Raw genomic sequence first — 23,606 nt, 5'->3', positions numbered from 1 at the left:
GCTCTAGAAACTTCAGTGAGCAGCGGTTCTCCCCCTCGTGCCTGGGACCGCAAGCCCTGACCCAGATTGTATTTCTTAGAGGAGGTGTATGCATTACTTTCTGAAGCGTTTATGTTTTCATGTAAGACATCCTGGGGGGGCTGCTTGCCTCTGCCCTCCCCCCCATTTTATTTCTTCCTTATTGCCTTTCCTCTCCATTCTTTCTCTTTGGCTTCTGGAAAGTGTTAATTACGCTCCAGCTCGGGCCCCTTTGCACAGCCCTTCCCGAGTGGGTGGAAATGGCTTTGTTTGTTCTGAACCACACTTGCTCTGAGACATTAATAATAATAATAATAATTAATAATAATTCTGTCGCAAGAAGACAGCAGTCTCAAGTTCTGTGGCCCTGGGTGGTGTTGCCTGGTGCCTCCCAGCAGCCCCCTCCCTTGCTTTCGGGACCACGCTGGATTTGGAGGGGTGGGTAGGGGTGGGGAAGAGCTGGAGGAGGACTTGGGGGGAGGGAGTGGTGCAGAAGAAAATCACGATTTGTACTTTGATAAGGAGCCTGCTTGTCTGGCACCTTGACATTTGGTGACACAGCAACCCTGGAGCCCGACTGAAAGTGGCAGACCCATCCCCCACTGATGCGTGGCTGAGCTGGCTCTCCGGGCTGCAGGTGGAGAATTAAGAGCAGCTTGCCTTAGTCAGATGTCTGCCCTGGAAGGGCTCATGCTGTCACCTTGCTGTCCTCGCAGGGCCGGCAAGGATCGAGTGGGGAGCACGATTGGAAAAGCTTTGCAGAAGATTGCAAAGAACAGAGAAGCCCCAGAAATGTAAGGCAGTGATAACAAGGAAAGAGGGCTGTGCTGCTGTCAGCAAAGCAAGAGGAGGATGTAGAGAAGGACTCTCTCCCTGGGGTCTTGGGCACGGCACAAAGGCCAAGGCTGTGTTCAAGGCAGCGCCCCCTCCACCTGCAGTCTGTGCACTCGCTTGGGGAGCAGTTGGGGCTCCAGGGAGCGTGGGGTGCGGTCAGCCCTGCAGGATGGTCCCACAGGTGCTTCCTGACTTTTCCCCCATCTTCATGGGCATGATGATCAAGCCACCAAAGCAGCACTGGCATCTCCCGCGGGGGCCATTCCTTGAAATTCCGAGGGATGTATTTCTATTTCTGTTGTCCTCATCAGCAGTTGAGTGGGGAGGGTGGGGGGATGTTGAGAATCCCAGAAGGGAGTGTGGAAGGAGTGCTGGGAGGCCTGCTGGTGTCTGGGCTCAGAGACGTATGTGGGAGTGTTGCCAGGCATGGGGTGCGGAAGCGATCCTGGGCTTCACTCTGTGGGCGCGCCCCGCAGCTCTCCTGCTGCACCACTGTTCCCAGGCGAGGTGTGGGGTGGGGCGCACGGGAGGAGGCCAGGACGGGTGGGATGTGCTGGGTCCTTGTCTAGCTTTTAGAAGGACAGCCTTTAAGTTAGTTGGAGGTGGGATAAAATGGTGAAAGGAGATGGCGGGGCAGAGGGGTGCTTGCCTTGCCGGAAACATGGTCTTCAGAAAGCAGTGTGGCTCCTTCCCTTACTTCCAGGTCTTTGCTCAAATGCCATGGTCTCAGAGAGGCCTCCCTCCACCTCTTATCTGGAGGGGAGTGCCCCATCCTTAACATTTCCCAGCCAGCTAGCACACCTGTCCGGTGCTGGAACAAAGCCTCCACCAACCCTGAAACCCAGGGTGCATCCAGCTCTGCTGGGAACACCGCCGGGCTAACTTGGCTGGGATTCCCGTTTCTTCCTGCCTTATCACTTCCTGGCATTCTGTTTTGCATTTATTGTTACTTTGTTGTCTGTCTCTGGAAGGAGAACTCAAGATTCATGAGGACAGGGGACTTGGCTGATTTCATTTTGCCAGCACCTGGGATAGTTCTGGGACATGGTAGTCTCTGCATAAGAGTTTGCCAGGTACACGAAAGCAGGCAGGCTTCCTAGAAAAAGTGGCAAAATTCTTACCTTCACGGTAAAAAGAGGGTCTGTGAGTTTCCAGCATCACCAGCAACACGGGGAGCTTTGGGGCCCTAACCATCCTAAATCGTTCAAAAGCAGTGTTCGTCAGCCTTGGTCTGGTGACATTTGGCTGCATCATTCTTTGGGGGGGAGGGGGCTGTCCTGTGCAGTTAGGGTGTTTAGCTGCTCCCCTGGCTTCTGCCTGTTAGATGCCAAGACCATTCCTCTCCTCCACCCCTGCACAAAAAAGTGCCGGTTGCCAGTGTCCCCTGGGGGGGGCCAAATCACCCAGGCTGAAAACCCCTGTTCTCAGCGAAGACCGGTTCTCTCCAAGCCGCACTTTGCTAAATGGCCTAAATAAGCAGCATCGGGGGTCTGAATGCCGTGGCATTTCCGCTGTAATGAAGTGGGCCTCTTTCCATGTCCTTTCCCCACTTGTGCATCAATCGCATGATAAAAAATCACATTATGAAGGAAGATGAAGGAAAGTCAGCCGACACATTCTCATGGTGAAACCCATCTTTTCTTGCTACAGGAATTCCTCAGATGTCAGCGTGAGGCAGAGAGTTAGAAATAATTAAAGCACATACACGAAGAGCTGTGACTCGATGGCCCAGGGCACAGCGCAGATACCAGCTGTCACCCCGGGGGTGCTGAGAGGGAGTTTCTGCAGGGGGAGAGACTGGCCCTCTCAAAGTCCCTTCTGTCCCCGCGATTCCGTCTGTCTGTAGCGCCAGCCTCGACCGTGATACGGTGTGACAGGCCGCCCCTCTCGGTGCTGCTCCCAGGGACAGAGCAGGATAGATTCTGCAGTCCCTGGGACTCTTTAAAGGGGCCCGAGGACCGGAACGAGGGAAGCTTAAACAGAGCCTCGAGGCTTTTCTGCCCCCCTTTTACACCAAGGTTCAGTGAAGTGTCGCCATCCTTATTTAAAGTGGGTTATGGAGGACATTGCTAGTAGAATGATTAGGACAATATTGATGTATTGGACAAATGGGAAGACATGAGAGGAGGGGCTTATGTTTTCATTTTCAACATGTCATTGGAAAGAAATGATGAATTAAAATATCGGAATTATTAGATTCTCTTTGTACTCCTGATCCACAGTGACAGTGGAAAACAAGGTCACGTGTGCATGTGTGCGTGTGTGTGCGTGTGTGTGTGTAAGACACAGCCAAGTATAACTTTGATGAGACACCTTCATGAAAGAAGCTTAACCAAGAATTTTAGTAGTTGCTTATAAATGGATGCATTTCAATGATCAAATCAGCATCGATCAGTCTTCTCTCCCATATTAGATACACGTATTTTAGATGGAAACTTCTGTTTGGAACTATTTTTGCCTGGATTTCAAAAAATATCTTGGTGGGGGTTTTTTGGTTTTTTTCCCCCATCGAGATGATTCGACTCACCTTGCCTTAGCGACTGGCATCAGCGTGTTTGGATGAAGGTGGAGGAGGAAAGCCCTTTTGGGGGTGCTTACCCATTTTCCTCCTTCCCATCAGGATCCTGTGCATTTGTAAGCTGTCGGCGGGGTTGGAGGGGTTTCCACGGATGCCTTTGGCCCCCTTATGGATTCATTTATCTATTCCTACTAGGATGTAGGCCCCATGACAGGCTGTGACTTTGTCTTGTTCACCAAGGAGCTGCAAAGTTGGCAGTCTCTAAGTACTAGTTACATAAACCTGGGGCTCAAAATCAAGATTTTGCCTAGTTAATGCAGAGACAGTCACATTAACTAGCTGGGCAAAGCACAAGGGTGACATGGCCGTCTTAAGGTCTATCTGGACTTAACTCCAAGTTTGTTGGGTCCCTGTAACTGGCACTCTTTCCTTCTTTTGGGATGCTTCTGTTTGGACCGCTTCTCCTTTGGCTCTCATGAGAAACATGAAGGGGGTCAGTTCCTAAGAAATGTTGACCTTGTTCCTGTAGCAAGGCTGCCGTCCGAGAGAACCTGCCACATAGCCTTCTTGGGACTGTTCGGGATCTGAGTCCCTTGTGCCCTTCACCCTGTGGTGATGAGGTATGGGCTGGGGCCCCCCTCTTTCCCAGTGCATGTTCTTCCCATTTCTAGGATCAGCAGTGATCGATCCTCAGATCCCAGGGTTTTTGTCACCCCGAAGCTCTACAACCAGAAAGCTCATGGTCTTCCTTGTGAGCCAGCCCTGGCGCTTTTGGGAGAGACCAGCTGGCTGCCCTGGGCGGCTCAGAGCTGGAAGGGTCTGCGGAGTGAAGGTGGTGGGGGTGTTGCAGTGACATCACTGTTTCTTGTTTCAGGGTGCCGCAGAAGACCCCCCGACGGCCCTGGCACTGAACTTCGCCCCTGCGTCAATGAAGAAGTCTGACACTGAGGGTCCCGGGCTGTTCTTCCCTGAGAGTGAACTTTCCATCCGGATAGGTAGAGCTGGGCTTCTTCCAGGCAAGCTCCCTGCAGACCTTGGGCTGAGTCAGGCAGCCTAGGCTCGGGCCTGGTGGCAGAGGAAGGACAAGGGAAAGGGCTGATGTTCTGTCCTGTCCGTGCATGTGACTTACCCCACCGTGGCATGGGGCCGAACCGGTGTCTGGCCCCGTGCCTTTCGTTCCTGTCGCTCTCCAAACCACCTGCTTACCGCACAGGAGCTCACAGGGCCTTCTCTTTGTCTTTCCAGCTGGGCCAAGTGCACTGGGACCCCTCTGATGGGCCTGGGCTGATTTGGGTTACAGCACCTAGCATTTTCCCTCCATCTCCTGCTGTCTGACCGACCCCAAATGCTCCTTTCCATCCACACGACTTTCCTCTTTTTGATGCACCTGGGAAACTGTGGCTGTGTCTCTCACTGATTCAGTTGGGAGCCAGAAAGCCCCCAAAGACCTTTTCTCTTAAGGTAGAGGGAATGCACTCCCCGAGAGGGCGCACCTTGCAGTGGCTAATCTCCGCCGGGGAGGTGCAGCCAGGCTGTGGCCCCCCGAAAAGGAGCAGAGGGTGCACTGGAAGAGGGGTACATGGTTTTCCAGTCTCCGGGGAAGGCTGCCCCTCCTTGTCTCATCATCGCGTGCTCATTCAGGGCATCTGGCCAGTTAGCATAAGGAGAGGTGGATGCCTTTCTTTCCCTTTGAATTTATTGAAGTCCCAGGCTGTGAAGTGTATGCCCCCTGCCCTCCCACTTCCTCCATAGACCATGGACTTGGGGCTAAAACCAGGGAAAAGATGCCGAGAATGGGGTGCCTCGTCCCTTGCACAAGGTTCTCTCTCGGTGAATCAGGGAGTAACAGACTGGCGCCTGGTCACCGTCTTCGCATTAGTGATTCAAGGGAGGAGAGTCCTTTCCCATTTCCGTGCTGGCATTTGAATTTGATCTTCTCACCACGTGTAGGCTAAGGCACTCCCTAGACCTCAGGGGGAATAAATGTGCAGAAGTTTCAGCGATGCCCATTCTCGTCGATCTGTGTTCCCACCACGTCCGGCATGCATTATTCGTGCAGAACTCGAATTTCTTCGATCCTCACTGCCTCTTACACCTTCCCAGTGGGTTGTAATCAGGAACTGCAGACTCATCTAACGTCAGCCCCCGTAGGAGAGGGTCAGCACCAGCATCCTGCCGCCTGCCTCCGATCACACGTGCCATTCCTACTCCAATCAGAGCAACTTGGGTGTTTCCTGCTGTTCCCCTTCTATTGGAGAGTCAGGAGTTTTCTAGAGGCCAGGACGGAGTCCCGCCCTCCAGGAAAGCTTGTCGTGCGCCATGCCAAACCATGGGAACACAGAGACAGAAGGCTTCTGTCACCCCTTACTAGCTATATGATGCATACCCCTCTGAAGGCTTTATAATAAAGTTCTGATTCTGAGCCTTCTCTCAGATGAAAAAGGAGGCCAGATTTTATTCTATCCCATTTTTTTTTTAATGTTCAAGCCATGGGGGGCGAGGGGGGAAAGGTTCAGAGCCTGTCAATCAAAAAAGATTGAAACAGTGGTAGTCCCTTAGATAGACCTCGTCCAGTGGGGCCAGGAGAACATAGGGCCAGTGGGAGTTGGCTCTGCAGGAGAGCCCCCCAGGACTCTTGGATCTTCTTGGCAACCCGGGGTGAAGGGGTGAGTGGGGAGCTGTGTCGGGGGGAGATGCAGGCCTGTCCTCTTCTGAGGAACAAAGACCTAGGCACAACCTGTGACCAGGCTACCCTCAGTCGCCATCACTAACTGGTCAGATGCAAAGGCAGAGATCCCTTGTGAGAGCACAGAGGTGGTCTGCCGAGCCGGAGGGAGCCCAGCCATCTCCAGAAATGTCGCTCTTCTGCTCACCTGGACACACCTGTGGGTGTCAGGCAATTCAAGACTCTAAAGCTGATAATGGCTGTTTGCTGACCGGCCGCATGCAGATTGGAGCCCAAAGATGCATTATTTGAGCCATCTGGATTTGCCCTTCCGTGGGCTGTAAATGGAGCAAGATCAGTTTAATGGGTATTTAGTGAATAACATCATCCTTTAAAAAATAATATTGGTGCTGCTATTATAACGTTCCATAATTGGTTCAGTGAGAGGAAAAGCCAGGAAAGCCACACTGTGGGAGAGGTTCAGTTGTTCTGAGCGGCGGCAGCCCCACCGAGCTGGGGGAAGCATTTATGAGATACTTTCCTATTTATGTCTTTGTGCCAAATGTTTTACGATATCAACTATTCTCAAGGCTGGGGATATTTTGGGGCTTAGCGAGACCAGAAGTTCTTTTAAAACCATCAGTCTCTCTCTCTCTCTCTCTCTCTCTCTCGGTTCAGCCATTTATTTATCTCTCTCCAACTAGTTTTCTTTTAATTAAAAAAGTAATAACATGGATTAAAAATAGAAAAGCAATTTTTCTTCCAACTTCAAACCCTTTATGGTCCAGGCTTGCAACTCAGGCACACACACTGTTTCTAGTTCCTTGTGTGCCCTTTTAGAAATATTGTGTTCATACAGTCCTGCTTGGCCCAATGTTTCTTACTTTGGGTTTTTCGGCGAAAACACATTTTTGGCCTTTGTTTCCTGGGGTGCTCATAGATTCATCCCATTCTTGTTATTGGCCATGATCTTAATTAATCCCCTCTTAATGGCACTGTATGCTTTTATAAAGAACGTGGCAGAGAGCCTTTTTATAGGTACCTCTCTGTGGGCAGATATATTGATGAGTAAATTCTAGAAATTAGGCCAGAGGTTCTATACTCTGGGGTCCATGAATAGGCACCAAAGGGTTCATGTATCTCTTGACATTTTATGCAAAATAATATGTGTTTTTAGAAGCCAAAGGTCTATAACATCCATCACACTTCAGATGGCTCTGTGACCCTGGTGTTCATCTAGATATTGGTGTTTTTTTTGTTTTGTTTTTTTGTTTTTTGTTTTGCCTCAACCTTCCCCATTCAGCTGCCCAGTTGGACTTCTATTTTTATTTTTATTTTTTTACTAGCATTCCCTCTAGGTTCAAGAAAGGTAGTAAAAAGTGAATCAGTCCATTCTTTAACTGCCCGTTTCAATCTGTTGTTTGTTCTGAGGGAGGATGTTGGAACTCTTCAAGAGTGAGGTTTTGTTTTGTTTTTTTTTTCCCACTGACCCATTAGCATGGCAGATGGAGAATCATCTGTAATTCTGTGTATCTGTGGAAGGAACAGGAGGACGCATTATTTTCCGGTAGGGAAAGAGGTGGATTTAATTTGGGGAATTATTTAGTTATGAAGTGGCACCTGTTTATCTTGCGTAAACCTTTCCAAAGCTTGTCGAAGGGTAAGTGAATGGGGACTTGAGTCAGGAAAGCATAAGCTATGAGAAACTCTAGTTAGAAACAGATTTTTCCTTAACGTCCTGTTCTTTTATAATAGGAGAACTCGCCTGGCAGGAATAATTCTAACTAGACAGCCTGGCCTATTAGAAGCTGTGTTTTGCAAAATGAAACCAATGCAGACCTGGTGTTCAGTGGGTTCTAGGTTTTGCACGAGCTGCCGTCACCAGCCTGTCGGCAACATTTATTTGCTGTTACCTACATCTCGAATTCCTTTTTTGGTTATGCTACTGACTTGCTGGGTCGTATCCCCCTGTGGAGACAGAACTGAGCTTGGGGGAGAGGATTTGCCTCTTCTGACTCAAGGTTCCCACGTGCCTGACCCCCAGATCGGCACCCAGGGGGGCTTGCCCATTCAGACCCAGAATGGAATCCGGGTGTTCTCCGATGCCTTTGTCCTTCCTCAGGACACCCTCTGTTTTCCTCCAGGTATCCTACTGTCCCCTTTTAACCTTGGGCTCTCCCCTATTTTCCCAGTTAAACATCCTCCCTTAGGCGCCTCCGGGAAAAGATTGGCTACAACTGCCACGCACCGAGGTATCCAACAGTCCACGGTGTGGTACTCAGGCGTTTGCATTCTAACCGGGGACAGATTCTCTAGCTGGGTGATGAACATACTAGGTGGATTTTCAAGCCGGTTGATCTTTGGAAAATTCTATTTTTCGATAGAGGTGGGGGACCCAGGGAGGGCAGTGTGCAGGGAGAAATGGCCTCTCGGAAGACAGCTGCCTGTTATCTCTGTAAGCCCATCTGCGTGTGTTCCACTCCCAACTGCTAGTTTTCCTTGGCACTGAAATTCCTTGCGGTGGCCTAATCCTAGGGAGGCAGAGAGGACTTATTTAAACAGCTTCCAAGCTCCTGTGACGATCGCTTCTTTCTTCTTTCATCTCTTCTAACTTTTAGAGTCCTCCTTGAAGGAGATGCTCCTTCTGTCACCAATACTGAGAGTCAAATTTAGTCCACTGAAATCTATCAGGAGTCAGAGCTAGCCCCTAGGAGAGAGTCTGAATGTTTCTTTGGAATCAGGTCTCTAAAATCACATGTTCAGGTTTGTTATGAAAGGTTTCTTGGTAACTTTGACTTTTGATCAGTAAGATCGCTAAAGATGAAAGAACAACGTCACCGTTTTTAATGTAAATTTAATGTCTTGGCATGTGGTTTTAGCAATTAGACTCTTTCTTTTCCCCCCAGTAACTGGTTGGTGAGGGGACACTTGAAAGTCCTCTCCTGGCCTAAGGGAGAGTCGTCTGGGGCCTGGAAAATAGGCAGGTCCTGGCATTGCCACCTCCCTTCCGGACTAGGGCCTGTAACCTGGGTTTCTTCATTAAAAGGTTGGGAATGAGCCAAACCTGCCAACCCACGGCAACAGCGCTGGGGCTATTAAAATGCGCCACGTCTTAATACAGGGAAGTAGGAAAACGTTTTGCAGAAGGACGAAGAGCAGAGTGTTCAATAAAAACAATCACCAGGAGCGCTTGGCATTGTGGTTGTGGAATAAAAGAAGGAAGTCACACAGAAATACCCCCTTGGCCAGGGCTCTGCGTGGGTGGGGCGAGCGACAGTTCACATGTCCCAGCTCCTGGGCACATTATTAGGTGCATACATTTTATAGATTCTTGTGCTTCTGGAAGGCATCATGTTTCACCTGATGTTGAACACCCAAGTTGCACTTCTCCCTTCTGTGTTGCCTTTTCCCAAGCGAGGCAGTCATCTGGGGCGTGTGCAATTTCAGAAGGCCTGGACTTAGAGGCGGTTTGGATAAATCTATTCGGGCTGCCATAACAAAGTCCCACAGGCTGGGTGGCTTAAACAACAGAAACGTATTTCCCCCCAGTTCCAGAGGCTGGAAGTCTAAGGTCGAGGTGTCGGCTGGACTGGTGTCCTCTCTGGCCCCCTCCTTGGTTTTTGTAGGTGGCTGCTTTCTCCCTGGGACCTCACGAAGACTCCCCTCTGTGCGTGCAGTGTCCTTCTCTCTCCTTACCGGTTAGGTGGGATTAGGGGCCCACCCTAATGACCTCATTTCCACCTAATTACCTCTTGAAAGATCCTATCTCCAAATCCAGCGACGTTCTGGGGGTTAAGGCTTCAACATAGGCATTTGAGGGGCACGCAGTTCCGCCCATAGCCGCGCTTCACAATTTTTTAAAGTCGTCTCCCTGTGGGTAGTAGTCAGCCTAAAGGAATACCAGGTGGCAAGAGAACAGGGTTCTCCTGGTTTCCTTCTGTTTTTTAGATCCTCTCACCATATTTCTGCCTCCTCGTCTGTTGGTCTCATAGCCGGAGGGGCTGGGACGCAGAGAAAGGGGTACGGAGCAGGGCTGAAGGAAGCTGAAAATGTCCTCAGGGTCAGCGCCAAGAAAGTAGGTCAGGTGATTTGAAGTCTGATGGTGGAAGGCTGCTGGCAGGTGCACTGCCTATGCTGATGAAATTAAGGGGGCGGGACAAAGCTAGCTATCCCGCAAAATGATAGGCCCAGGTATCTTTGGGGGAGATCAATACGAATGCACAAGCAAACTTGTAGACGTCCTCTCCTGACAGTGTTCATTTGCTAGGGCTGCCATAACGTCGTACTGCAAACTGGTGGCTTCAAACCACAGAAATTTATACTCTCACAGATCTGGAGACCGAAGTCTGAAATTCTTGTCAGCAGGGCCACGCTCTCCCTGAAGGCTCTGGGGGAGGAGCCTTCCTTGACTCTGAGAACTGCTGGCGGCTCTGGCGTTCCTTGGCTTGTGGCTGCACCCCTCCGGGCTCTACCGCTGTTATCAGTACGTGGCCTCGTTCCTTGTGTGTCTGTGTCTGATCCCCCTCTTCCTTCTCTTGTAAAGACACCGATTGTGGGATTTAGGACTCAACCTCATCCAGTATGACCATCTCTTAACTAATGACACCTGCCATTCCATCTCTATTTCCAAGTAAGTTTGCATTCGGAGGTTCTGGGTGGATGTGGAATTTTGGGGGGACACTTCTCAACCCAGGACGCTGACTGGTCCCCTCCTCTGATCTTTCCATGACTGGGCTCCAGGAACTTGGTTAGTCTGGAGGGGCCTGTGTGTCATGCACAAGTGAGGGAGGTGGGAGAAAACGGGAGGAGACAAAAGGAGGCTAATCCTGACAGTAATAAAACCCCATTTAATTCATCAGGAGCCCATAGAGCAGCTGCCGGGACTCTTTGAAATATTCATTGTCTGCTGAGGAGTTAGGGATACTGTCTCCTTATGCAAAATTTAACATTTGCTGGGCTAGCAGGTTCTATCATATTTATAAGAGTTCTGACACATTCATTTCAGCTCATAAGTCCATTACACTGGGAAATGTGTTTTTAATGTGCTTTTGGGACACAGAGCAGACAAGTGGCTTGGGCAGTGCCAGCCCCCTGTTAGGATATTCCTGCCAGGCTTTTATTACCCGGAGATGGAGGGGGCTGCTGCCAAGAAGTCACGCAACCTGGGCTCCCTTCAGACTGTTGTGTTTTGTTTTTCGGATGGGATTTTTTTGCAGAAGCCCCTTAAGCTGGAGAAGCACAGGGTAGCACTTCGGTTTCAAGTATTTAAGATCTTTAGGAGTCCCTCCATGTATTCACGCCCATCGCCATTGTTTATTTATCTTTTCCTTGGACCCATTAAGGAAAGTGCCTAAGAAGGAATGGAAGCTGGTTGTGAGCCCCCAGAACTGGGAGGTGCCACTCACTGAGACAGGCAGCCTTAGATAAGGCAGGGGCTGCTGGGGAGCGGGAGGAGTAGGGTTTGAATTCGTGTAGTCAACACCAACAGCTCTAGCATCCGGGATGGTGTCAGTGCAATCCTGCCTTAAAGAAAAGGAGTCTTTGATGTGCTCCATTCGTCCCAGGCGTCCTTTGTTAGCACGCACGGTTTGTCTGACCTGCCTTCTCTTATTCGTGTTGTACGCATTATGGTATTTTGTTCTCCGTTCTTCTCTCTAGTGCGTTTCCCCTCCTAGGGCTGGAGAAAGAAAATAGCTCCAAGTGTCTTAAAACTAAATCAGTTGTCTCAATGAAACATGATCTCAAGGGTTGTAGCATTTTGGAGCGGGAGCTATTAAGGGATGTGCCAGGGACTTCCTACTTGATCACCCAGACAGAACTAATTCCCAGGGCTCCTTGACTCCTTGATTATCCCAAACTAATCATCAGCTGGTAGGGGAGGCAGAGGCATTCAGCGGGGATGGCAGGAGAGGATGCGTACAATGTCTCTTGCAACTCTTAGGTACAGTAGGCCAGAAGTCTGCTGTCTTTTGGAGCAGATCAGGGCACCCCTCATGATTTCACAGCACCAATCCTCAGAAAGCCTTGGTAAGGTTTGCTCAAGTCAACCCTAGTAACCATTGATTATGTTCTTTCCAGTAAGGATGCTCCTGTTGTACATACAAAAACAATTAGGAGACATTGAGCACTCAAGGAGATTCAAATCTTCTTGGAAAACCAATGGGCCTTTTAATATGGTTTAATGAAACATATGGAAGCTTCTAACAGTCCCATAAGTGGGTCTTGAATATGTCCTTGGTGCTCCCACACAGAGCCCTTCATTTTGAGTTATTTATTTTTAGATAAGGAGTGGGGTACACTTTGAGGTTCAGCTTTTTCCATATAGATGTTCCATTGTTGGAGCACTATGTATTGGAAAGACTGACCTTTCTCCATTGAATTGACTTTGTGCTTTTGTAAAAAAAATTAATTGACCATATTTGTATGGGTCTATTTTTGGACTCTGCATTCTGCTTCTTTAGTTTATGTGCTTATTCTTTTACCAATATCACCCTCTCTTAATTATGGTAGCTTTATTGTACATCTCAAAATCAGATACTATGTGTTCTCCCACTTTGTTCTTTTTCAAAATTCTTTTGATTATTCCTTTGCCTTTATATGCCAATTTTAGAATCAGCTTGTTAAAATCTACAAAAAGTCCTGATGGGCTTTTGGTTGTGATTGCATTGACTCTATAAATCAGTTTGGGGGAAATTGACATCTTGCTAGTATTGGTCTTCTATTTCATGAACATGGTATACCTCTCTATTTATTTAAGTTGTCTTGGATTTCTTTTATCAGCATTTTGTGGTTTGCTGCATATATATCCTACACTTGTTTGGTTAGGTTTATACCTGAGTATTTCCTTTTATGGTGCTATTATAAGTGATACTGTATTTTAAATTTTGACTTCTGATTGTTCACGGCTATTTTACAGAAATATAATTTATTCTTGTGTGTTTGTCTTGTTCCTGCAACCTGGCTAAACTCATTTATTAGGTCTAAGAGGTTTTTTGTTTTGTTTTGTTTTGTTGTTTTTTTGATTCCTTGGGAATTCTATGCCTTATCTGTGAATAGTGGCTGTTTTATTACTTCCAATCTGTATGCCTTGTATTTTTTTTTCTTGTCTTACTTGCACTGGCCAAGACTTCTAGTACACTGTTGAATAGGAGTGGTGAGAGTAGACATTCTTGCCTTATTCCTAATCTTAGGGAGAAAGCATTCAGTCTTTCACCATTAAGTATGGTGTTATCTATAGGATTATGGTAGATGAAAGCATACATATTTGAAAAGTCACCAGGTTCCTAAGAGATGTCACAATACAGAAATGATACAGAGTTGAATGGGTCAGAAAATAGGTACTGCAGTGGGACTGGATTTGAATTCTGACTCCACCCCTTAGCAGTAGATGTTGGGCAACTTTCATAACCTTTCCCCCCTCAGTTTCTCTCTCCAAAATGGGGGTGACAGTAATTACCTCACGGAGCAGCTGTGAAGCTAGGCGAGGATGATATGTGTAAAGTGCTTAGAATAGTGCTTTAGTGTTTTGTGTGCCCTCGGTGAATATCAGTCGTTGTTATTCTAGAAGGACAGCTGCTCAAATGGCCGGGGCTCAGGGTGCCTGGATGTGGGATCTTTTTTTGGCCCAGATTGTCGATTTTGCTGCCCATATTAAAAAGTACAGAAAGCTTTCAGTTTGTGTTTGTATTCTGCAGTCACTGAGCACGTTCGGGTCTCTAAGGCCCTCAAGGTGCTCAGACAGATGTGCGGTATTTACATTTGGGCCAACTCAGGGATGGAGTGGCCACACTGGAAAAGAACGGATTGTCCCTGAGCTGGAAGAGGAGGTTTTTCCTAGGAAAAGGAAATCCCTAAAGAAATTCAAGAAGCATAAATGTGTGGTTAAGGAAAAATATGCCATAAGATAGATGTGAAAAATTAGAGAACTGGGAAGTGAGGAGGAGAGAACCTCTGTGTGTGTGTGTGTGTGTGTGTGTGTGTGTGTGTTGAAGAGCAAGGGGGTAGAGTCAGGGGGTGTGGTAGTAACCTGGACTCATGGTTCATTGGCATGAGAATGGACCTTGCTTATCTTCCCTTTTTCTCTGCCCAGGACACAGCACAGTGTCTTAGCTCAGAGAAGGAAAGTTGAAGTGGTAAGCACCGGAACAGTGTAGAGGGCTGAGCTGCCCATCACTGGAAAGATTTGAGTACAGGCTAGGTGACCAGTGGTCTGGGAAGTTATAGAGGGGCTCACTGTGCAGTGTGGAAGTTTGGGCTGAGTAACTTGCTGAGGCCCCCTTCCTGCTCCAAGATTCCTCGTCTGTCCCTGAGCCTACCAAGGACCCCTCTGCCCGTTGGGCTCGTGGGACCTGCAAGTCTGGGGCAGTGGCCTGTGGCCGAGGTCCTGGAGTTGGCGAGTGGGAGCGCAGGCACCGGCCACCCCGCAGCCTCACCGGTTAGCAGGGGCAGCGTTGGAGTGGCTATCAGGGGCTGCAGGTGCCTTCTCTGGGCTCAGCTACCCGGCCTGCTCTTTCTGCTCAGTGTTGCCATGGTAACCTCTCCCCTCCTTTCCCGCAGTCCAGCAGTACCTCTGAGCCTGGTTAACACAAGGACGGCTCCCCTTGTCTGGTTTCATCTCGTCTCTTCTCTGCCGGTGTCTCACGCTCACCTCTTCGGATCTCACCCTTGGAACTTCTTTTTGTGACCATACCCGTGCTCATCTCCTCCGTCCCCTCCCTTTCTTCCTCTCTCTCTGAGGCCAGCCCCTCCTTTGCTCTCAGTAGGGGCAGACATTGGGGAGTCCTCTCCGGCTCTGCGGCCTTGGCCCCAGCACAGCCCTTCCCCGGAGCCGCAGCAGTTGGAAAGGCTCTTCAGAGGCACTCACTTCCCTCTGTGTCTGGAGAGCCACGTGGGCAGATTCCACCCGCCCCTCTTTCCGGAGAATCAGATCTGGGTGAAGTTCTCCCCCAGGCCTTTGCTTGGGGTTGGCTTTGCAGAGCGGAAGCCCATTAGCTTGCAGTGCTAATTAAACGCATCTCGGCCCGATCTGTTTGTTAGGGTCCCTGCCCTATGTTTGGGGTGGAGCCCCGTGAGAGTCTAGACCCTACCCTTGAGGTTTATTATGGAGAGCAAGCCTCTCCTTGGAGTCGTCCTGCTTAGCGTCCTTTCTGGGTGACAATGCTTCAACCCGCCCATCATCCGGCCCTACTTGTGTCAGAATGGGCTTGCTGCTTGTGTGTCTGCTGCAGCCAGGGGGTAAAGCCTTGCCATATTAATTCTCTCTCTTTGCGGGTCTTATGATCCAACACTATTCACCCTGAGGAGTCTAAGAGTACCATGTTTCTCCCCTTTGCACTCTCTCCCGGTCTCGGCCTGGAAGAGAGCAGTGGGGACGAGGGTAGGCTCCACGCCGGCAACTAACGGGATCCTTAGCTGACCGAGAGACTTCAGAGCCGAGTTTTGCTAGTGATTGGATCACAGGGTCCTGCCGCTCAGCCAGTTTTCAGGATTGGGTGCAGGGAGTGAGGCCTTGGGGAGGCGCGCTGTTTAACACCAAAGTGGGGGAGCCGGAAGGGCTACAACCAGAACCAGATTGAAACGGCTCTCCCAGAACTAATGAGCCCTCCTGGCTTCCCCGCCATCCTGCTAATGGGATGTCATGGGGCTCCAAAAGCTTGTTTAAAATTCTGAATGCAGAAGGCTGCTCAGAGGCAGGGTTTGATCACAGGACTTGAGCAGCAGGACTGGGCGTTTTAACCGCAGACTTGCACTCTGAAAGTCTGGTGAGGAGAGCTGTAGCAGGGAGCTGCGGGGGCTCTGTTCTCCCTCCCACCCTCATTCCCCTTTTAAGTTAGGTGTGCAAAAATCAGAGATATTTCCGTCACCTCTCCCTGGGCATGTGGAGGCAGACAAGCGTGCCGCCTTGCCCAGGATGGGACTCTAGAGTACCTCGCATTAAATGCGGAAATGGGTCTTATCTTCACAGCACCGTGTCTTCTTTGACCCAATTACTAATTATCCTTTGATCTGTAGGGAGCTTAACAGAAATGAAATCCACGGCTCCCAAGGGTTCCAAGACCCCCGGGACCCTACCGGAGGGGTCCAGGGGAAGATGAGTCATCTGCCTTGACTAGCAAAGGGCCCTGATACCAGTTTTCCTCTCCCTTAAGAAACAGAGATGCGCCTTTAAACTTAAAATGTAACATTTCAGTATTTGAAAAAAATTTTGAATTGAATAGAAATGGTGGCTCGAAATCAGGTCACAGTTCTTCTAGGGGTTTCCATGATGTCCGTCTAGGTGTTCTGAAGTAGCTACTCACCTCTGATTTATTTGGCCCCTCACGTGATGACCCCTCTTCCCCCCAACCCCAACCCATCATCCTCAGAACATCTGTCTTAACTGTTTTGTAGGGAGGAGACCACCCGAGTGCCTGATGAATGCCATACACTGTTGGGTTATTGGCATTTGGGGGCTGGATGGTTCCTTGTGGGGCTGCACTACATGAGGCTCAGTGAGCCCTGGTCCCCTGCCACTAGATGCCGAGAGTACCCCCTCGTTGATGTGGCAGTGGGGCAGAAGCGCCCCGGACGTTTCCAAAGGCCCCCTGGAGCACTGTGCGTAGGGAGCAGATAAGACAGAGCAGGCGGGGGCTTGCGGGAGCGTGTCAACTCAAAGAGTTTGAACTGCAGCCTAGCTTCTGCTTGTGCAGGGGGCAGCCTGGGGCCAGGCTGGGGCGGCTCAGAGGAACGTACTTCTGAACGTACTGAACACACTGAGTGCGCTACGCGCCACCTGCCATCCTGCCATTGCCCCTGGCTGAGACCCACTGCTGGAGACCCTCTCCCCAGAAAAAGCACACCTCAGTGGGTTCACAGACATTTTACTTTGACTTCCAGTATGTCAGGACTGGCCAGCACAGTGCCTGGTGCCCACCAGGAACTAGAGGCATGTCTGTTGACTGAGTGAAATAAAGCCCATTCATGCTTCTGTCTGGTGGTCCGAAGACCCTTGGCGATGAGCTCCCAATGCACGCACTTCCCTTTGTTTGCATCACCTCCATCTCAGAGGCAACTTGGTCTTGTACTCATACTTGCGGTGCAGACGGTGGGAAGCCGTGGTACAGCTAGGGACACTCAGGCCGCGAGGCTATTGGCATGGACTCGAGGAGGAGACAGACTGAAAACCAGCAGGTAGGGCACTGAGCTCAATCTTTTCCCTTCGAAGCCCCACCCTAGGCTTTTTGGTTTTAAGAGTCTCAGTCTCTACTTTCCCCTACCCACTGCCCTGTTTGGCTTCTCTTTCCTAACATCCCATGCTCATCTCCTATCCTAACCTCTTCATGGGATGTTTTGGAATTGTGTGTTATTCTTGGAGCTTGGAGTAAGGATTCCCCATTATCCTTTTGTTTCCTTGTCTTCCCACCAGGTTTCTGGTGGGGTAGGACCAGTCTTGGTGCTGCAAAGATTCGTTGTTTTCTTTCCCTTTGGTAAGGCACTTTCATGTTCTTCATCTTCTTTTTTTTTTCATTAGTTCATTAAATTCATTCATTCATACTCCATCAAGCCAGCCACTTTGCTTGGCTGAGTCTAATCCATGAACTTGGTCTCCACCTACAAGGCTTGTGGTAGCAGATGCCTGAATAAGCCATTACACAGCAATTACAAATAGTCATAGTACAATTTTGATGCTTGATTTCTTTTATAGTCTCTGGAGGGTGGTTACAGTTGTCTAAGAAAGAACCCAATCATTAGACCTGGGATCCCTTTCTTTGCAGGGATTTTATCATTGTTTCTGGATCAGTTCCACCTTATTGAGAATCAGATGGTTCCTTCCTTCATCAGCCCGTGTTCTTTGGACTAAGGTGTATGTTTCAGGAAGATATTGCAAATACTCCCTTTCACTGATAGTCTCTGTGTGTGAAGGGGGAATGAGGCCTCTCCAGTGTGTGTGTGGACACGTGTACGTGTTCGCATGCACATGTGTGCATGCATGTGTGTGCATGTTGACGTATTTACTTCCTAAGAGAATTAAATATTGCTGCAGATAAGCAGTGAACTTGTCTATTGATTTGATAGACTGTTTGGGTCCAATGCACTTTTTTCCCTCAAACCTGATAGGAAAACGAAAGGTAACTAATTTTCACAGGATGCCTTCTAACATGCTTGTAGGCAGGGGAACACCACTGCAGCGTGGAGTCGGCATTCCCACTAGTCCTTGTCAGTGAATGCTCACTTATGAAATATGTGTGCTGCTTTCTATAAGCTTTAAAATCACTAGAGGTTTTGTTTTTTGTTTTTTTTTTTGTTTTTTTGTTTTTTTTAAACAGAAACAGCATTTCTGAAACTCATGGGCTACCTTCCAGTCTGTGTTACATCAGTAAGATCGTCTTTGGAATATGTGTAGAGATGTGTAGACGTAGGAACATGCTGGCAGGCTTGAAAATGCTTCCGTGGACACTGGTTCAGATCAAGGGTTGGAGCCAGGTGTAGTCACCCGCCGGAAGCTTGGCGTTCAGGGCTCTCTCAGTGTTGGGTGCTATTCAGATTAGGGTAAATGGTCTCTTCGTCCAGCAACGTGGATCCTCACTCGCATGGGGCATCTCCTTGCTACCAGAAGACTTTGCGTCTTCTCTTCACCTTAGCCCGGTCTGCAAGTGTCTCTTGGGGACCTGGGTCAGGAGTAAAAAGAGCCACTAGGGTCCACATGCCCCTGAGCTCCATTCTGAGGTGCTCTGTAATCCCTTTTCAAAAGGAACAACTGATTAAAAAGTGATAAGATTGACATGTGAACAAACACTACAGAACTGATCTGAATGAGTGAGTTTGGACCCCCCCCCAGGAAGTGATCAATTTGGGATGATAGCATTATGCCAAGGATGTCTGGAACTTTCTTAGGAGCTTCTCTGGGTTGATTTACAGTCCAGATTTACAATCTGAGTTCAAAAAACCAAACCAAACAAAAACAACAAAAAAACCCCGAAAACCAAAAACCAAAAAAAAACAAAAAACAAAAAAAACCCAACAAAAAACAAAAACCCCACAAAAACCCAGTCTATTTTTGTTGTGATTGGGTATGATTTTAACAACAGCAGCATTCTCAAAACATTTTTCTTACCCCAAAACATTTAATTATTCCAGAGCCAGAAGGGCCTGCGCTCATTTGTCCCCGCTGCTCTACAGGGCTTCCCAAAGCACAGTCGTTCCCTGGTGCTGGATTTTCAGGCTATTTTCTCATGTCTGTTTGGCCTTTGTGGCTTTAGCTGGCCTTCCCCTGGTCTCTGGAGTTGTTGAGATTGGTGAGAAGAGAGATGAGGACAAGCTCCAGATCCAATTTTTTTTGGTCTAAAACATGGCTGGTTAAAAAAAAAATCATATTTTGAATTCTTGTTTTCAACATTATTAAGTTTCACTGCTAGATGACTCACAGAGATGATGGCATTTGCTCAAAATTTGAAGAAGCATTTATATAGAGCCAATTGTGCTCTAGGCTCCTTCCCAAGAAAGATGAAGATTTAAAGGCCTGAGGGCCCACATGTGACTCCAGGCATAGTCTTTGCATGAGACTGTGTACCGCCAAGACTTCTAGCATTGACTTCATTTATCTGAGTGTAATAGGCTGTAAGAGTCAGCTTTGCCTTCTGACGAGCCACTCTCAAATCTCAGAGGCTTACAACCACAAAGGTGCATTTTGCTTTCAGGTTACATGCAGGCTACAGGTTGGCTGTCTCTGTTCCACCTGTCTTCTCCTTCTGGGTCCCAGCTGAGGAAGCATCCCTATTGGGACATGCCCAGTGTCATGGTAGAGGCAGAGAATAAGAGAGCTGGTGGAAACAAGGCACGCCTTGTAAGAATTTGGGTATGGTATCCATCCCCACTCACGTTCTGTTGCCCAAGATCCTATAGGAACAGCCGTCCTTGTGCAGGGAGGTGTACTTGACATTTAGGGAGGCACTGCAAGTCCAGGTGGGAATGTGCAAATCCTCTATAGGGGAGAGAGGCATGAATCACTGTGCAGGTAATACAATTTGCTACAGTCTTCCCTCTCAGTCACAAATAAACACTTCCATTCCTTCCATACACAAAATAAATTCAGTTTTGACTCAATGAAAGATACCTCAAAATTCTTATCCAGTCATGGAATCAGGTATGAATTTCGGGGTCTTATGGTAACTTTTAGTCTCTTCCTCGGGTCTGGATTTGGTTCCTCTTGATCTGGACACCCACTGACTAAAAAGTTTCCTGTCCACACAGATAAAGGATACAGCCTTCCATTTGGAAGGAGGAAAAATGGCAGCCACGTAGCCATCATTGGACATATCAATTCTGAAATCTTATTGGACAAACGTGAGGGTTCCCTGCCCAGAGCATGGGGAATGCCTTGAGTGGGTCTGTTTCTGGACCCTGGAGGAAGCTCCATTGTTCCCCATGGCTCTGGACTTCTCACTTTGGGAGATCCTTCCTTCTTGATGATTCTCTTTGGACACATCTGAAAAAATAGTAGAGCATATCCCTTCCTTGGAGACTCAGCAGCTTTCTTAGCCTGCTTCCTGCCTATAGAAATTTGTGACCCCCCTAAAGTTATTTTTAGGTGTCCAGTGGTTATATTCTCTTTTATGCCAGGCTGGTGTCTCTTTTGGTAGAATAACTCATTCTGAATCATTTTCAGTTTTTATTTTCATTTAATTTCAGTTTTTCCATCAACCGGTAGCCACATTCACATTCCTTTTTGAGATAATTCTTTTCCAGACACATGTCTCTCTCTAGATTTAATGATGGGCACTTTGAGATCATCAGGTGTTGGTGAGACTGTGTCACTAATCACTCTTCCTGTAGACATTTTGTCCAGGTATAGAAGGATTTGCCAGGTGTGGGGTGGGGGACTGTATTTTAATCCATTTAGAGATTTTAACATGCCCTTGGTTCTGTGTGTGTCCTGAGGCCAGGTCTTAGTCCTCTTTCCTTCAGAGAGTGTTTGTCTGTCTTTCTTTTGTCTTTATTAATAGGAGATGAGAAACAGTTGCAGCTTCCATCCTTTGAAGTTCCAAATTTTCTAGATTTCCTTTTCTTCTCTCAACCCTACTGGAAATGAGTTAATACTTTTCTGAGCTCTTCTCTTTCTTGTAGTACTTTGTCAAATGCATAATCATTAAGTAACATTTCTGGTGCTCTGTTCTGCGACCTCTTCATCCAAAGCCATACAGTCAGCCATGCTGGAACGACATACATCTCAGTGGCTCACAGGCATGCGTAGGCTGCAGGCTGGGTGTGGTTCTGCTCTGCATGAATTCTTATTCTGAGACTCGGGGGCCAGGAGCAGCTCCTGTTGGTTACACCTGGCGATCCCTCCTACACCTTCTGCTTGGATGCTGTGACCTTCATATCCATTCATGTTCCATTGGCCCAAGCAACTCACATGCCCAGTCCTGACAGTGGGGGAGGAACGGAAGTAGAGACGGCCTGTAGCCCCACACAGCACATGGCCCTGAGTGGGGGTGTCTAATTCTCCCACAGCAAAGGGGAGGATTGAGTAGTTGTGAATAAAAACTAGAAGCTATGACCAGGCCTATTCAGTGTTCAAAATAAAATGAGAAGAGATAGCTGAATGATGACACCAGAGCTTACGATAAAGTCATACCCATCTCACCAAACAAGCAAGTAGTTTCCTTGGAGAGGTTTCTCTCAGGTTCCCTCCTGGTGGTGGTTTTACTCACAGAGTTCCTAAAAACTCCTCGAGGGAGTGGTAGCATATCCATGTTTGTGAAAATACCCAGGGCAATGGGTGTTTTTTCTCAAGACCTCTCTCTTCGGGGTGCCTGGGTGGCTCAGCAGGTGGGGCGGCCGACTCTTGGTTTTGGCTCAGGTCATGGTCTCGGGGTCCTGGGCTTGAGCGCCATGTGTAGGGCTCCACACGCTGCGGGAAGTCTGTTTGGGGATTTCTCTCCCTCTCCCTCTGCCCTGCCCCCGCTTGCACGTGCGTACGCTCTCTACAATAAATAAATAAATAAACCTTAAAAAAAACAACAACAGACCCCTCTCTCCTCACCCTCTATCGTGTACTACCCCTCCCGACCTTACAGGACTTTCTTTTTTGTTCATTCTTTGATAATAGGGACACATTTTAAGATTGACAAGGAACGATGCACCTTTTGTTTCTAAACCCCGCTTTCAACACAGAGCACTATGTGTTCTGGATTATTAAATCCACTTGAATGGTTGTTTGTTGAAGTGAGAGGAGGCTATAAAGTTGATGGGAAAGAGAGAGTCCTTAGAATCATAAATGCGAAACTCCGCTCTGGGCGTTGGGAAATTTGTTTGCAGTATTGCTCCCGATGCCAGCCGGATGCTTGTGCAGTCATCTGAGACCCGAATAATTACTTGTCTGCGCCACCCAGTCCCGTGGATGGCGAGAGGTTCTTGTCCTGCCCGCCACTGTAAGATCTGCGGAAGTGGAGCCATGTCTCCGTTGGGAGGTAACGCGCTGACGTGGGAGGCTTTCAGACAGACCTAGATGGGAATTCTTGAAATTCTGGTTGTGTCTTCACTTATAAGATAGGAAAAATAATCACGTGTTGCACTGGGACTAAGGTAAAATGTGTAAAGGGACTAGCACAGCGCTTGCCAGACGCCACGGTTTACAGATTCGAAGACTCACTCTTTTTTTGTATTTTTAGCATCTCTGAACTTAGTCTTTGTCTTCCATGACCGATGGCATGTCATAGCAGGATTGACATACTGCATAAAATAAAGGCGTGTCGAGGCGCAGAGGGGATGGGGCGCCTCCTGGGAGAGCGCGTGCTTGGTGAAAGAAGCCAGGCACGCACAGACCTGGGAAGACAGCCTCAGTGGCCAGGGGACAGATGGGCTTTTGGGCTCTGTCCCTTGAACTTGGCTTCTAGTCCAGTTTGGACTGTTGCATTCCTGCCCAAGTACTAAAGCAAGAGAGAGAGGACGGGAGGAGATGTGTGAGATGGGAGTGACACTCTGAGAAGTCGCCGTGGCGCCTAGCTTAGCTGCTGCTGCGGGGGCAGCTGGATGTGGCTGCCTCTTGTGCAGGAGTCCCAGACAGGAGGACTGGAAGGAAAAGGAAGCTGTCGTGCTTGCTGTCTGCACAGCGATCAGCCCTCGGCACAGCTCCTGGGGCTGACCTGGGGACTTTCAGAGACACCTGCACGAGCCTGGAGGCGTGCCTCAGCCAGTGGGACAGGAGTCAGTGACATGTGGTTATATTTAAGGTGATCGAATAGCGTTTTAAGGTCTGTTTTCCCCTTCTGCTATAAGGCTTCAAGCGTGTGTGCAACTGCGGGTGCAACTTACAACATGTCATGTCTCGGAGATGAAATGTAGTGTTGAGATTAATGGAGCGTTCAAATGCAATTAACTTCAGGGCTTGCTAATTGACTGAGCAGAAGTTCCTATTGTTTCAAAAGATGGAGTGGCTCCCACACGTGATCCCCTTTTGAGAAACAGAAAGCCAGATCTTTGGGTGCAGGAGTATTCCTGGGTAAGGCCAGACATGTGCACGCGGGGCTCTCAGTCGGCGGCACTAGACTTCAGCATATGGTTATGTGGGTGTAGGTGGCTGGTTTATGTTTG

At 48.6% G+C, this 23,606-nt stretch overlaps 1 protein-coding gene across 8 annotated transcripts in view; it reads left to right on the top strand.

Annotated features, from left to right (window-relative positions):
• SLC39A11 (solute carrier family 39 member 11) overlaps positions 1-23,606 on the top strand; it is a 590,263-nt gene that overhangs the window by 124,689 nt on the left and 441,968 nt on the right. For 7 of the 8 annotated variants that reach the window (XR_004619757.1, XM_034641028.1, XM_034641031.1 and 4 more), the window contains exon 5: positions 4,245-4,386. Coding sequence is in view for 7 of the 8 variants with exons in the window: in XM_034641028.1 (XP_034496919.1) it covers positions 4,245-4,386 (142 nt within the window). In the remaining variant the exon portion in view is untranslated. The remainder of the gene's footprint in view (positions 1-4,244; positions 4,387-23,606) is intronic. The other variant, XM_034641030.1, reaches the window with a different exon arrangement.

The sequence above is a fragment of the Ailuropoda melanoleuca genome, chromosome 13 (genome assembly GCF_002007445.2).
Source record: "Ailuropoda melanoleuca isolate Jingjing chromosome 13, ASM200744v2, whole genome shotgun sequence".
Taxonomy (NCBI): Eukaryota; Metazoa; Chordata; class Mammalia; order Carnivora; family Ursidae; genus Ailuropoda; species Ailuropoda melanoleuca.
The sequence above is the reverse complement of the archived record's forward strand: the minus strand, read 5'-3'. Positions and strand labels throughout refer to the sequence as shown.